Here is a 15,283-nt window from a genome sequence, read left to right as displayed (position 1 = left end):
CGTGCCGGAAGTGATCATTCCTCGGTTATTACTGTCGGCGCTCTAGCGGGGGAGATGTTCCAGGCGGCCGAGGGGAGTGAGCCGGAGGACGGTTAGAGAGAGGGGCGCAGTGTGGACCCGGGGCCGGGCGGGTGGGCCCGCCCGCCCGCACTCAGACCATGAGCTACACCAGGCACTGGGGGGAATGGATCCTGAACTTTCGGGTGCCGCCCGCAGGCGTGTTCGGCGTGGCCTTCCTGGCCCGGGTCGCCCTGGTTTTCTACGGTGTCTTCCAGGACCGGACTCTGCTCGTGAGGTACACCGACATAGACTACCACGTGTTCACGGACGCCGCGCGTTTCGTCACGGAAGGGCGCTCCCCTTACCTGAGGGCGACGTATCGCTACACCCCGCTCCTGAGTTGGCTCCTCACTCCCAACATCTACCTCAGCGAACTCTTTGGCAAGTTTCTCTTCATCAGCTGCGATCTCCTCACCGCCTTCCTCTTATACCGCCTGCTGCTGCTCAAGGGGCTGGGGCGCCGCCAGGCCTGCGGCTACTGCGTCTTCTGGCTGCTTAACCCCTTACCCATGGCGGTGTCCAGCCGAGGCAACGCAGACTCCATCGTCGCCTCCTTGGTGCTTGCGACCCTGTACTTAATAGAGAAGCGACTCATCGCGTGTGCCGCGGTGTTCTATGGCTTCGCGGTGCACATGAAGATGTACCCGGTGACCTACATCCTCCCCATAGCGCTCCATTTGCGGCCCGAGCGCGACGATGACGAGAGTCTTCGGCAAGCCCGGTACTCTTTCCAGGCTCGTTTGTACGACTTCCTGAAGAGGCTGTGTAGCTGGGCTGTGCTGCTTTTCGTAGCAGTTGCAGGACTCACGTTTTTTGCCCTGAGCTTCGGTTTTTACTATAAATACGGTTGGGAGTTTTTGGAGCACACCTACCTTTATCACCTGACTAGGAGGGATATCCGCCATAACTTTTCTCCATACTTCTATATGTTGTATTTGACTGCAGAGAGCAAGTGGAGTTTTACGCTGGGGATCGCTGCTTTCCTGCCACAGTTCATCCTGCTTTCAGCCGCGTCTTTTGCCTATTACAGAGACCTTGTCTTCTGTTGCTTTCTTCATACGTCCATTTTTGTGACTTTTAACAAAGTCTGCACCTCTCAGTACTTTCTTTGGTACCTCTGCCTTCTGCCTCTGGTGATGCCACTAGTGAGGATGCCTTGGAAAAGAGCTGTAGTCCTCTTAATGTTCTGGTTCATAGGACAGGCCTTATGGCTGGCTCCTGCATATGTTCTAGAGTTTCAAGGAAAGAACACCTTCCTGTTTATTTGGTTAGCTGGTTTGTTCTTTCTTCTCATCAACTGTTCCATACTGATTGAGATTATTTCCCATTACAAGGAGGACCGCCTAACTGAGAGAATGAAATATGACTAATGTGTTCTGGATCTTCTGTAACATTCTGGTTATTCCCTATGGACTAGAAAAGAGTTGGAATTTTTCCTCCCCGAACATTCTAAGCACTCTAGTGAGAGCTCCCTTGTTCCAATAGAAATTAAAACCAGTGTTGGCCTTATATGTAAAGGGGGCCCAATAACTGAGGTCCATCCTTTAGAAGTCTTAGGACTCATTTGTTTGATGAGAAGTAAGTCTTTCTTGTTTGACATTTGAAAATCTGATGAAGCTAGAAGATGCTGAAATATTTTTGAACAGTAGAGGAATAGACATAATGCCTCTAGCAGTGTTTGTTCCTGTCACACTGTGCCACTCTTGTACCTTAAGCCCCTGCCTTTTTTTTTCCCCCTGCAGTTCTGACAGCTGTGGAAATTTACAAAGTTCCTAAAGTACATATAAAGTACTTTATTTTTACATATAAAGTATTAACAATTCCATGCTCAGTTGGGAAAGTTAAAATTTTTTCTATTAAATGTGGGGGCTTAGAAGATAACTAATCCAAAGAATTTAAATTGTGATCATGTATTTGTTTTGTAATTTAGTTTTTCAGCATTAGTACCAGTGGTATTCATTTTATACAACAAGATTAAATTTAAACTCATCCATCTTTAGACCTGAGTTTTTAAAAAAAAAATCATACATGTATATGTATATAACATGTATATGCTTATCCTTTTTCTACTTGCTAGAAAGACTTTTCATCTAGAGTTTAAGCTGAGTATTGTCTGTTGTAACAGTAGTAGAATTTAGATGATAAAGCCTAAGTTTTGAACATATTTCATTTGCTCTATTCTGGTTTTATCATCTAAATTGTTACAGTAGAGAGCATTGTTGGTAAGGCATAAATCCTACACTCTGAAAATTCCATGATAGGAAGGTTTTTGAGGGAGACTCCTGTAAAGCCCACGTGGTGTCATTGTTTGGACTCACTGGTCTAAATCAAGAGGTTGTAAGGGATTTGAGGATTTACAGAAATGAGGCTGTGGTGGGCAGGTCCTTTTTCTTATCACTAGAAGTAAATACAGTGATAGGGAAATACTTTCTCAGCTGTATGAATAAACGTTCTAAAGTATTTTTAGAAATCATACAGCCTGTCTGTGTTGAGGGCCTTCTAACATTCAAAGATGTAGTGGAAATAGAGGAGTATAATTTTGTGGTCATGATTTATTTTTTTTCAGAATCAGCTCCTAAAAAAAAATAATTGTTTCTCCAGAAAAGTAGTATTTTTTTTTTCCTGTCAAGGCGAGCCTAAAAATCCTTTGAGAATATAATATTTATAGGTTTGTCATAATTAAAAATTCTATTAGTGGCAGCATTTCTTTGCTGGATTCCTTTAGGGATTGGCTTAGAGTAACAGGTGGCATTTCTGTTGCTTACTGTGTCTAAGAAAAGTGGTCAATTGTAAAAAACAATGACCTTTCCTAAAATGTCAAGATCCAGATTTCTTATTAGCTCATAACAGTACACTGCTTAAGACAGTTTAAGTAGTGGCTTTCCAATTATGGCATATGAACCTTTTAAAATTATTATGGGGATTGAAACCCCCATTCTAGGCAAGTAGTCTGCCACTGTGCAATGTATCCAGCCCCAAGTGAATTTTTGAAATGAAAATTTGAGCAAGGAAAGTATATTCATGTGTTTGTATAGGCCTGACTTTTGTTGTTGTTTTTAGACAGTCTTAGTACAGGCTGGCCTCAAACTTTATTTGTTTGCCCAAGATAAACTTGAATTCCTGATTTTCATACCTCTACTTCCTAAGAGCTGAGATTACAGCCCTGTGACACTGTGCCTGGCTCAGAAATTCTTTATCAAAGAAATGCAAGTGTTTCTAAAGGGATGCTGTTAATCTGCTGCAAACCTTTATTTTTTTATTTGCTTTATGTGTGTAGGTCTTTTGCATGTACGTCTGTGTACCATGTGCATTCCTAGTGCCCAAGGTAGCCAGAGAGGTCATTGGATTTCCTAGAACAGATGGTTTTGAGCCACCATGTGAGTGGGTGCTAGGAATCCAACCTGAGAGTCTTCTGGAAGAGCAGCTAGTGCTCTTAACCATTGAGCCAACTCTCCAGCCCTATGCTGCAAAAACATTTAGTAAGTTAAGTGGAGAAATGACTTGATCTTTTGGTTTTTACTTCTATCTTTCAGCTTTTTAAAGTTTTATTTGGGGAAGAAGCACACATATGTCCTGTGTATGGAGGTCAGATGTACTCTGGACAGCAGAGGAGAACATGTGATAGTCGATTTTCCTCATTCCATTATGCTGGCCCTGGAGTCAAACTTGGGTTGTCAGTCTTGGCTGCTGGACCTTTTTACACTGCACTGTCTGGTCACTTTGGCTTCTTTCCATTTATGATATCTTTTTTTTCCTTATAAGTCCTTAAAGAATACTTTAAAATTGTGTAGCTCTTTGAACTTATTTTCTGTGTAATTCTCTTGTTCGTATACTGCCTGCATTATCTTTATGTCACTGTAGCAAATGTCTATCATAAGTTAACTTATAAAGAGAAAAGGTTTATTTGGACCATGGATTTAGAAGTTTCACTTTTTGAGATTGGTTGGCCTTGTGGCCTCAGGCCTATGATGAGGTACACATTGTAGCGTGAGGACATGATAAAACAGACTTTACCTCAGTTCAGGTGCAGAAGATAGAGTACCAGACTTGAGCCTCTCAGCTCCTTTTGAGGGCACACCCCTAATGCCTTAAAACCTCACACTGGGTTGGCCTAAAGTTTCCACAGCTTCCCAATAGTGCCACAGGCAAGGAAGCAAGCTTTTAACATCTGGGCCTTTGTGGGGAGAGTTCAAATCCATACCATAGCATCAGCTGTGTAAGACAGACCGATTTACAGGCAAGCGTTAATTACTAGATTAAGAATTTTTCTCCAGATAGGTTGCAGTTTTTTTCTGTAACTGCTTTTCTGATGTCTCCAAAATGTCCTTAAAAGCTCAAGTTAAGTTCCCTGGATTAGGGTCATTATTGTCTGCTTTGTTTTTTAGTTGGAAGAGATAGGGTCTTGTATAGCTCAGGTGATCTCAAACTTGTTATGTAGCAGGCTGGGCTTGAACTCATCCTCTTGAGTCTACCTCCCACATACTAATTAACAGGTGTGCTGGACCACGCCTAGTTTGGATTAGATCCTTTGGAAAAGCTGTGATAATTATCCACTACTGGGCAACTCAGCAAAAGACTTCTTAAAACCGTACATCTGTTACCGACACCTCACTCACCATCTGGATTTTATAAGTTGTATAATGATGTTTCATAAGTTGTATAAAACTTGTTCTTTAATTTATGGCTGAATATATTGTTATTTTTTTAACATCAGCTGTTATTTTATATTACTACCTATACTCTTGCCATCTGTGCTGTGAGTTAGGAGTAGAAAAGAAAAATATGGAAAATTTTACCTGTGGTGGTCTTTAAATGCAGTCTCTTGTCATTTCTCTCACGCATTATTATTATTTGTGTGTGTGTGTGTGTGTGTGTGTGTGTGTGTGTGTATGTATGCAAGTGTCTATCAGTCTTGAGGATTGTCCCCAAGCACCATCCACTTTTGTTTTTTTGTTTTTTTCTGAGCTGGCCAGATTGGCTTCGTTGACTGGTCAGCAAGCCCTAAGGATCTGCCTGTCTTTGCACTGATATTTTAAGTATATGTCTCAGTACCTGGCTTTTGTTTTTTCTTTAAACATTAGCCATATAACCATTACTTTTCCCAGTCTAAACAGAATTGGCAACCAAGTAACCTTCCCCTTCACCAGAGTTGAACACATAACTTTTGTGGACAATTCTATCTCCCTCCTAAGAAAACAAAGTTATCATCTTTGTGTTTTATAGCAAACGTCAAGATGAGAGGAAATATCCATATTCATCCTTTCCTCAGTGACAATAATTGCTTAACTGATTTTGTATCATGATGATGGTTTTTCATTGTTAATCAATTTATTTACTCTGCCACAAATTAATTTTTATGACAACACTTCAGATTTGGTGTTTGGACTTAGTTTTATAGATAAACTAAGTGGTTTAAAAATTAAATGGCTTCCTGATAAAAGACAGGCAAAACTAGAATTTTAAGTGACTTTTCCTGACTAAAATAACATGCCCTTTTCACTGTTTTAGAGTCTTTTTTCTAGAGTGCCCAGCTCCTGCAGATGATTTCTGCAAAACAAATGGGACTCAGCACTTAACTCTGACAGTCAGTTTGACCTTCCTGATGTGTATTATTGTAAGGGACTTAACTCTGGCAGATGTCCTGACAGTCAGTTTGACCTTCCTGATGTGTATTATTGTAAGGGGCAGTTCTTCAGTTCTACCAAGTTTCTCTGTGTGTGTTTGATGCCCTCAGGGGCCAAAAGAAGATGTTGGCTCCTCTGGGAATGGGATTACAAATGTAAGGTACTGGGAACTGAACCCAAGCCTTCTGGAAGACCAGCAAGGGCTCTTAATTCCTAGCTAATTTCTATTGTTCTTAAACATTTCTCAGCGACTTCTAGATATTTAATATATTCAAATCCTGTTGTAGCTGGTCTTTGCTACTTTGTGGGTTTTTTTACCCACCCTTTATCCTCCTGGTTTCACTCTCATAGATAGATAGGAGAGGAAGGAGAGAGTGTGTGAGATTCCTGAATCTAAGTCTTCTTTCTTCAAGCACTACTACTAACGAACCACAACCAACCCTCCTCTGGGGCCCTAGCATTTATACACCCTCTGAAAAGAGCCCAGAATTCTAAATATCACACAATCTCAGGAACTATCTGCAGCTGACAAAACCATGTCTCTTCACGAGGCAAATCATAATCAGCTGCTGGAGTCAGTCAGACGCGGCTCCATACCCTTAACACCTGGGATTAAAACAAACACATGCTTAGACTGTTTCTGTATTTAAAGAATCCCAAATTGTCACTACATCCTCTCATACCTAGGTGTGTTATAGCTTTGTTACTGTCCTTTCCCTCCATTCATCCAGCCTAAGAAGTCAAATCAGTGAATTAGATCTGGTCTTACCTAATTGTAAATCAAGCTACAGGTAGTGTGTGATCATAATTCCCAAAGTTGATTCAATTTCTTTTGTGGCTGAATAAAATTCCAGTGTGTGTATGTATCGCATTTTCTTTATTCATTGGCTCCACTTTTTAAATCATTGTAAATTATGCAGCAATAAACAAAAAACAAGGATCTCTGTAGAAGAACTTAAAAGCCCTAGTTTGACTTTGGACCTGGGAATGTATAGTTGGTTCCTTCTGTAGCTGTATTTCTGTTTGAGACACCAGCATCCTGATTCCCCTAGCAGCTGCCCCAGTTTACTGTCACAACAGTTTACAACCTCACCTGCGTTAATTTTCTTGACAAGCCATTCTGACCCGGGTGAAGACGAATCACATTATACATTGCTATGCTGTTGTATAATGAACATCCATGTGTGTTCTAGGCTGATTAAGGCCGTAAAAGCATGGGTCTAAACCTAAAGAACAAGATTTCCACAGCTACATACACTGTTTTCCATCTGTAAAATGGGGATGAAAATATAATTAGAAAATTACAAAGTGGCACATGCCTTTAGTCCCAACACTTGGGAGGCAGAGGCAGAAGATCTCTGAGTTCAAGGCCAGCTTGGTCTACATAGTAAGCTCCAGACCCTATCTTGAAAAAAAAAAAAACAGAGTTAAATTAATATGCCCAACATTCTTATGTTGGCACAGAATAAGCTACTCAATATTGGAGGCAAATAGGTGAAGAAAAACAAAAACACTCAAACATGGTCAATAAATGGGCTAATGAACTGAACAGCAGTTCTCAAAAGGAGAAGCAAACCGACAGTAAACACTGAAATACAAGTTAAAAGTGCTCTTGAGGCTTGTCCTCACCCTGGTCAGAACGGCTTAAGTCAAAACAACGCAGGCCAGGATGCAGACTGCTGGGACAGTAAACTGCGGCAGCTACTGTGGGCATCAGGATGCTGCTGTCTCAAACAGAAATACAGCTACCGGAGGAAGCAGCTATCCCACTCCTAGGTCTAACATCTAATTCTACAGAGAGATGGTTTTATTTCTATTTATTGCTGCACAATTTACGGTGATCTAAAAAGCGGAACCAGAGAATAAAGGAGGTGAAGCATACACACCAGAGTTTTATTCAGCCATGAGAGTTATGACATTTCCAAAGCAAAGGATTGAATTGCAATTATATATTATGTATATGTGTGTGGACACACACAAACATACACTAGATGGTGGAATGAGAGGGGGGATTATTCTAGAGTTCCAAAGGAGATCCAGACTTAAAGACAGGGTTTCTCTGTGTAGCCCTGGCCATCCTGGAATCAGCTCTGTAGACCAAGCTGGCCTTGAACTGAAGACATCCACCTGCCTCTGTCTCCCAAGTGCTGGGATTAAAGGCGTGCACCACCACTGCCTGGCACTAATCAGTGGAGGTTTGGCTTGTGCCCCCAATCTACATAGCACTTCTTTCTCCACTGTATTGTATTGAGGGGGGGCCACCATTCAAAGGTAGGTGCTCTGTAGGTGGAAGCACACATCTCCTGCCTGGGTCAGAAGCATTACAATAGCATGAGCACGTTGTATTCAGCACTGCTCCAGCAGAACCATTCATTCAGTCAAAACGCATTCATATTCATTATCGTGAATAAAACCCAGACTAAATGGCAATGTTTCTAGCTGCGCAGACACGCTGCTAATTGCAATGTCTGCTATCTGAAGTGAAATGACACTTACAGTGACTATTTAAAATAATTTGGAGCATGAATATTTGAAGTTCAGTTCATTTTACAAAGGAAAAATTTTAACCTCCTTTGCTCTCCATTCTTTTGGCAGTTATTTATAGATCCTTGCCATGCGTCAAATATAGTAATAGAGTCAAATAAAGGTTCTGCTTTTGAAGAATTACCAGTAACATTAGAAACATACTCTGCCAGTTAAACCTTATGTGAGACCCCATTAACTTCCATAAAAATACTTTGGTTTTTAAGATGAGGGTGGAGAGTGTTTCTATGTTCATTTTACAGATTAAAAACATTCTACTCAGAAACAAGTGACTTTCCAGAATTGAAGAGCTGGCTACTTCACTGGATCCTGGCACCTCTGACCCCACTTCTTTATTTTCTAACTATTTTGCAAGTTTCTCTTACTGCTATGTGAAAATGGCTGATTTCCTAGGGAAATTTCATTTATGTAGAATGGACTAAACTTTTGAACTGTAAACCAGTCTCGGTTAAATATTTTCCTTTATAAGGGTTGTCGTAGTCATGGTGTCTCTTCACAGCAATGAAACCCTAACTGAGACAAAGGTCATGTTTAGTTTTGAAAGGTATGTTTAATCACTCACTGATTTTTTTCAATTTTAATTTTACATCCCAACCAAACTTTCCCCTCCCTCCTCCCAGTCTCTTCCTCCCAATGCCTCCTCCCACCTCATCCACTCCTCCTCTGATACCCCAGAGACCCCATGATAGAACCAAACACAAATGGAAAAAAAGTCAACGAAATGATTTTTAATGATATTCTGCTATATTCGTAGATTGCTGTCTAGCTCAGTTGTCTTCAGAAAGGCTTTATGTAGGCTTAGATTTATCAAAACCTACTTTATTAAGGGTTCTTAAACAATTCAACGTCCCTTCAGCAGAGGTAGTAGAAAAGAAAAGTTAATAGGAAATGGAGGGTGTGGATCTGATCAGTTCTTTGGGGAGCAATTCCAATCCTCTAGCAGAATACCAACATGAATCAGCAGCTGCAGTCCAGGCCACTCAGCAATCACCATTCATGAATTAGTAACGGCAGTTTGATCCAGAAGAAACTGAGAGGCTCTGCCAATTGGCCCAAGTCCAAAGAAATGTCAAGAAGCCTCTGGAATATCACGAGAAGTTCTTTGGTGAGTTACTTTCTACAAGGTCAACTACTTTCTACGAGGTAATGACAAGCAAGTATCAGTAACACGCTGCAAGGTGAGCCAATGCCAGAGCCTCCTCCCGCTGTCTGTGGGGTCATATTTATGTTCTTTCTAAACATCACGTGCACTCTCACATGTCTGCTTTAGCAAAACATCTTCTCAACTGTGTCTGCTTCAGCAAAACATTTTTTCACTTCCTTGCCCCAGCAAAACATCATATGACATAACTGAGTTTCCAAAGAAACCAGAAATTTCCACTTCAGCGTTACCCAGCAACTGAAACAGATACAGAGACCCATAGCTAAACATTAGGCAGAACTTGGGAAGTCCTGCAGAAGATGGGGAGGAAGGACTGTAGGAGCCAGAGGGGTCAAGGACACCTCAAGAAACCCACAGAATCAACTAACCTGGGCTCATAGGGGCAGACAGAGACTGAGCTGATGACCAATGGGACTGACGTAGGCACTTCATATGTTTGAAATTTCAAATGTCATTCATTTGACCCCTTGTTCCTCAGGACCTACACACTCAAAAGAGAACTGCTTGAGAAAGCTGTCCTCTGACCTCCACATATGCACTGTGGCATATATGCCCCCCCCAAATAAATGAATCAGTAAATTACTAAAAATATGTATGCTTTGTCCAAGGTCCAAGATACTACGTTTAGTAGGACTGGAACCCATATCTTCTGGGACTTGCATCACTCCTACCTCTGGTAAACATTTTGCTATGATAAACAGAAAATGATGTACTGGGCTTTAGAAGTCTGGAAGTGTAGGGGAAAAATTAGTTCAATGATCGTTCATTCATATCGTGGATAGTACTAGGTATCAGCTTTGGTTACTTAGTCAGATAGGTTCTGGGAATAAAGACAATGAAAATAACAGTTCTCCCTTCAAGGAATTCATAGTCTGATACAGGCAACTGATGGGAAAGTGATTGTAACGTACAATTCAATGGCTGAAATAAATGTACACATAATTAATCCACCTTTGGTCTGGATAAAGCTGGTGTAGAACCTGGCATAGATAGGTACTAAGCTGTTATCTGCTTTCCTTTAATACTGGATAAATAGCAGTGATTTTAAAAACTTGAGTGCTTAAAATCAGTCTCCTAGCAGTGCCTGAACCGGCCATCTCCTGTAACCAGGTAAGACTTGTAGTGGAGGGATTGAGACAGCAACACAGCCGTACAACCTTTGACCTACAATTATTCCTGTCTACCAGATGTGCTGGGGTAAAAGTGGTGCAGAAAGTGGCCAGCTAATGACCGGTCCAGCTTGAGACCCATGCGATGAGAGGGAGCCACCCCTGACACTGCCCAGAGGACCAGGAGCCAGAGACTCGATAGCTCAGAGACCCACCATAGAACCAAACAGGAATGGAAAAAAAAGTCAGTGAAATGATTCCTGATGCTATTCTGCTATACACATAGATTGATGTCTAGCCCACTTGTCATCAGAAAGGTTTCACCCAGAAACTTATGGAAACAGATGCAGAGACCTACAGCTAAACATCTGGCAGAGCTTGGGGAATCCTATGGAGGGAGTGTGGATTGTAGGAGCCAGAGTGGGTCAAGGAAAACATACATACACACACACATACACACACACACACATACACACACACACACACACACACACACACACACACACAGAATCAATTAACCTAGGCCCATAGGGGCCCACAGAGATGGAGCCACCAACCAGAGATCCTATATGGGGTGGACCTAGACCCTTCATACACGTTACAGTTGTGTAGCTTGGTCTTCTTGTGGGACTCCTAGCAGCAGGAGCTGTCTCCGACTCTGTTGCCTGCCTTTAGGACCCTTCCCCCTTTTGGGTTGTCCTGTCGAGCCTTAATAGAAGAGGAGGTGCCAAGTTTTACTGCAATTTGATATGCCATGGCTGCTTGATATCCATCCAGGCTAGCTCTTCTCTGAAGAATGAGTGGATGGGGCAGGAAGGGGGATGTTGGGAGTAGGTCCTAGGAGGAGAGGACAGAGGGGAAACTGTGGCTGAGATGTCAGTGATTAAACAGACATTTATAAAATAAACACCAGCTTTGTCTTAGTTAAGGTTTCATTGCTATGAAGAGACAATACGACCACAGGAACTCTTATAAGGAAAATTACTTAACTGGGGCTGACTTACAGATCAGAGGTTTAGTCCATTATCAGTGCAAGAAACATGGTGGTATGCAGGTAGACACGGTGCTGGAGAAGGACCTGAGAGTTCTATTTTTTAAAATTATTTATTCATTTTATGTATATGAGTACACTGTAGCTGTCTTCAGAGACACCAAAAGAGGGCATCGGATCCCACTATAGATGGCTATGAGCCACCATGTGGTTGCTGGGAATTGAACCCAGGAAGTCTGAAAGAGCAGTCAGTACTCTTAACTGCTGAGCCATCTCTCCAGCCCAAGCTGAGAGTTCTACACCCAGATCAGCAGGCAGCAGAAAGAGAACAAGTTTGAGTTTCTGAGACCTCAAAGCCTGCTCCCACAGTGATACATACTTCCTCCAATAAGGCCACACCTACTCCAACAAGGTCACACCTCCTAATAGGGTCACTGTCTATGGGCCAAGCATTCAAACACCTGAGTCTATGGGGGCCTATTCAAACCACCACAACCCTTAAAGAAAAAAACAAAAAAAAAAAATACCCCAAAATACAAACAAAACAACAACAAAAACAGCTTCTGAGACAGCTTCATATAGCCCAGCTTGGCCTTGAACTTACTGTATCGCCAAGAATCATCTTGACTCCTGATCCTCTTCTTGCGTGCTGGGATTGTAGGTATGTACTCCATGCCAGGTTTACACATCATGGTGACTGAACCCAGGGCTTTGTGTGTACTAGGGGAGCACCCTACCAACTAAGCCATTCCTCCTCCCACGACCTTTATGATTGGTTCTTCCCTGTTCTGCTTCATCTCCCTCATCCCCACCACCTCACCAAAATTTACCATCTCTTCCCGCTTTGAAAACATCTGCAGCTCCTGTGGTTAGACGCCCTTCTTGTCTCTCTCGCCAGTTCCTGTTTGGTTTAAGGGTGACCTTTGCAAAGCGTCGTCTGGTACAGCACTTCTATTTTACAGTGCAGATCACCTTGTCCTGGAGTTTCAGTGTGTGACTATGGCAGCTACACCTTGAGTTCTGTAAGAACTGGCATTCTTTCTCACTGCTCATTTTCCAGGGATTTCACGGACCCAAGCCAAGATGGATGAGACTAGCCATCATCACTGAGCTACTGGGGTGCTCTACCTACTCTCCCTGGTTTGTTGAATTGAACTACACAGGAGTACGTCAAGTGGGAGCTGGGGACGGTTGAGTCCTTCACATGGTGTCCACGGTGACAACTGTGAAAAGGGAGAGAAAGCAGTTTCTTACAGCCTGTCATTTGTAAATGCCATCAGTGTCTGCCTAGTTTTCTAAGTTAGGAATTTATAATCACCTCCCCTTCCTTCTCTTACTACCAGTCCCTATCTAATCAGTCACTAAATCCTGTCAGCTCTACACTTTAATGTCCCCAGCGCCTGCTGGCATCTTGCCATCACCCGTTGCCAGCTCTCCAGTGCAGGCCCTCATTATCTCGAATCTGAAATTGATAGCTCTGACTGGTCTTGCTTTCCGTCTCTCTTGTCCTTCATTCCACCCCTCATCCATCCTCCCCAGCGCTGCCACAGTCTGCTTTTTAAGGCACATCTGTTCTGTCACCATTCTGATGAAAGCACCCTAGGAGCCTCCGTGACCTGCAAGAAGTCCAACCGCCTCAGTGCCTTCTGTCTTGCCCCACTTTCCCTCCCTCAGCCTCACTCTGGCTCACCAGATAATGCAGTTTTCAGAAACGACCCCAGTGTGAAGCCCTCATTTGTGCTCTCTCTCTGCCAAGTGGGCTTGCCTGTCTCTTGGCTTTCAGACCAGGTGCTACCCACTCTTCAAGGCCTAGCTCACAAGCCTCTTTATAAAAACTGGAGAGGTTAACTAGTAAGGAAAAAAAAAAACAGTTGCAAGGCTGGGTACCTAATATTTTTGAGATACTATTATGTTTCATTGGGCTTTTATTTCTTTCGTAGTAGATTAGCTCCTGAGGACAATTTGTGGGGGTATGTGCATGCATAAGTGTGTGTGTATGTGTGTGTGCTATATGCATGTGTGGTATGTATGTGGTGTGTGTGGTGTGTTGTGTGTGTAAGTGGAATGTGTATGGTGTGTGATGGTATGTGAGTGTGTGTATGTGTGGGTCTGTGTGTGGTATGTATATGGTATGTGGTGTGTGTGTGCATGTGGTGTGTGTGTGTGTGTGTGTGTGTAACAAGTGCAGAGGGACAGAGCAGGAAGCAAATGTTTACTGAGCACCATCTGTAAGACTATGTATGTCTCATACTTCCTTTCCTTTAATTTAACTGCCAAAATAATTTTTTTTTTTTTTTGTTTTTTCGAGGCAGGGTTTCTCTGTGTAGCCCTGGCTGTCCTGGAACTCACTCTGTAGACCAGGCTGGCCTCAAACTCAGAAATCCGCCTGCCTCTGCCTCCCAAGTGCTGGGATTAAAGGTGTGCACCACCACCGCCTGGCCCAAAATAATTTTTAAAAGATATTTGCTATTTGTTGTCAAAAACAAACAAATAAAAATAAGTAAATAAATAAATAAGTTCAGAGGAAACAATCCTGCCTTCAAGATTAAAGGCTGGTAAAAAAAAAATTGTCTAGTTTTTACCTGTATGCAATTTTATGATTCTTTTTCTTTCTCATCTACCCAATCTCTTTTCTTTCCAGCTTTCTTCTCCCCACCCTTTTCTAATTTATCTTGCAGAAGGCAATCCAGAAAGCTCCAGTGTTTTCAAAACTCTTTTCTAATTAGGAGGAAGAGATGTTACGTAAGACGCTGCCAGTTTCTGACTGACAAGGTCTCTAGAACCTGGGAACAAGGCCAACAATGTCACCCTCTGAAAGTGACAACAAAAGGTCGATGAGATTAATCACTATGATAATCTTCCCAGGAGATAACCACCTAAGAAGTTCTTGTTAAGTCTGTTGCTGGTAGGACTTGGCTGTTTTGTAATCTCAGCTAGGGCCCAAGACCGTCTCACTACTATGGAAAGCATTTAAGATGCAGCTTGTGTGAGGTAAACTGTCATCTAGGAAATTACAAGTGTTTGTCCTGGGGTTATTAATGGAGGAGGCAGTTAGTGACTTCTAAGAGTGACTGTCTGTGAGTGTTGCAGAGGCTTTAGTTTCTTTTGTTCTTTCTTATAAGGGTAATAAACCCTAGGAGGGAGAAAGTAGCTTTGTTTTATCAATCTCTGGCAGCAGGGTATGGGTGACTCATTGCTAGAGAAAAGAGGTTGTTACTAGTGCCGTGGGGCTGCTAGACACTGTATAGTTTAGATGCTTGTCCCACCCATCTACTAAAGGTTCCAGTGTCAGAACCTCAGTCTTCTGTGGCAGTGGGCTGTGGTAGGGACTGTCAAGATGGAGACTAGGGAAGTCTTAGGACATAGGGACAATCACTTGGTAGGACTGTGGGACCCACCTCTTTGGCTCCTACCATGTGACTTCTCTCCTTTACCGACATTCTTTGCATGACTTGACACAGCCAGGATGGTCATCAAAGCTGAGCCAAAGAACTCTTTTGTCTCTGTATAGTTAGCTTGCATTGAGCGTTCTGTTGTAATGACCAAAAATGAACTGAGACAGCTGGGGCTGTAGTTAGTCACTAGAATCCCTGGTTGTTATGCATAATTTTGCATGCACATGTTTTCATTTTTTTCCCCTTAGGAAAATATCTGTAGCTCTAATCAAAGGAATCCCTCACTTTTAGGAGGTTAAGCCCTTGCTTTGGTGATTAGAATTACGAAGAACAATAAAACAGGAGACACAGGAAAGACACAGACATGAGATCTTCCTTGGAGAGAGACGATGCCTTTT

General features: G+C 42.4%; 1 protein-coding gene across 1 annotated transcript; it reads left to right on the top strand.

The window, feature by feature from the left end:
• The first annotated feature begins 54 nt into the window (after nucleotides 1–54).
• Pigm (phosphatidylinositol glycan anchor biosynthesis class M) lies at nucleotides 55–6,546 on the top strand. Its single transcript, XM_028785740.1, has one exon. The coding sequence runs from the start codon at nucleotides 159–161 to the stop codon at nucleotides 1,428–1,430; it is 1,272 nt and encodes a 423-aa protein (XP_028641573.1). The 5' UTR covers nucleotides 55–158; the 3' UTR covers nucleotides 1,431–6,546.
• Nucleotides 6,547–15,283: the final 8,737 nt, after the last annotated feature.

This window comes from Grammomys surdaster, unplaced genomic scaffold (assembly GCF_004785775.1).
Source record: "Grammomys surdaster isolate TR1022 unplaced genomic scaffold, NIH_TR_1.0 125341, whole genome shotgun sequence".
In the NCBI taxonomy this organism is placed as follows: Eukaryota; Metazoa; Chordata; class Mammalia; order Rodentia; family Muridae; genus Grammomys; species Grammomys surdaster.
This window is presented reverse-complemented; position numbering and strand designations above follow the sequence as displayed.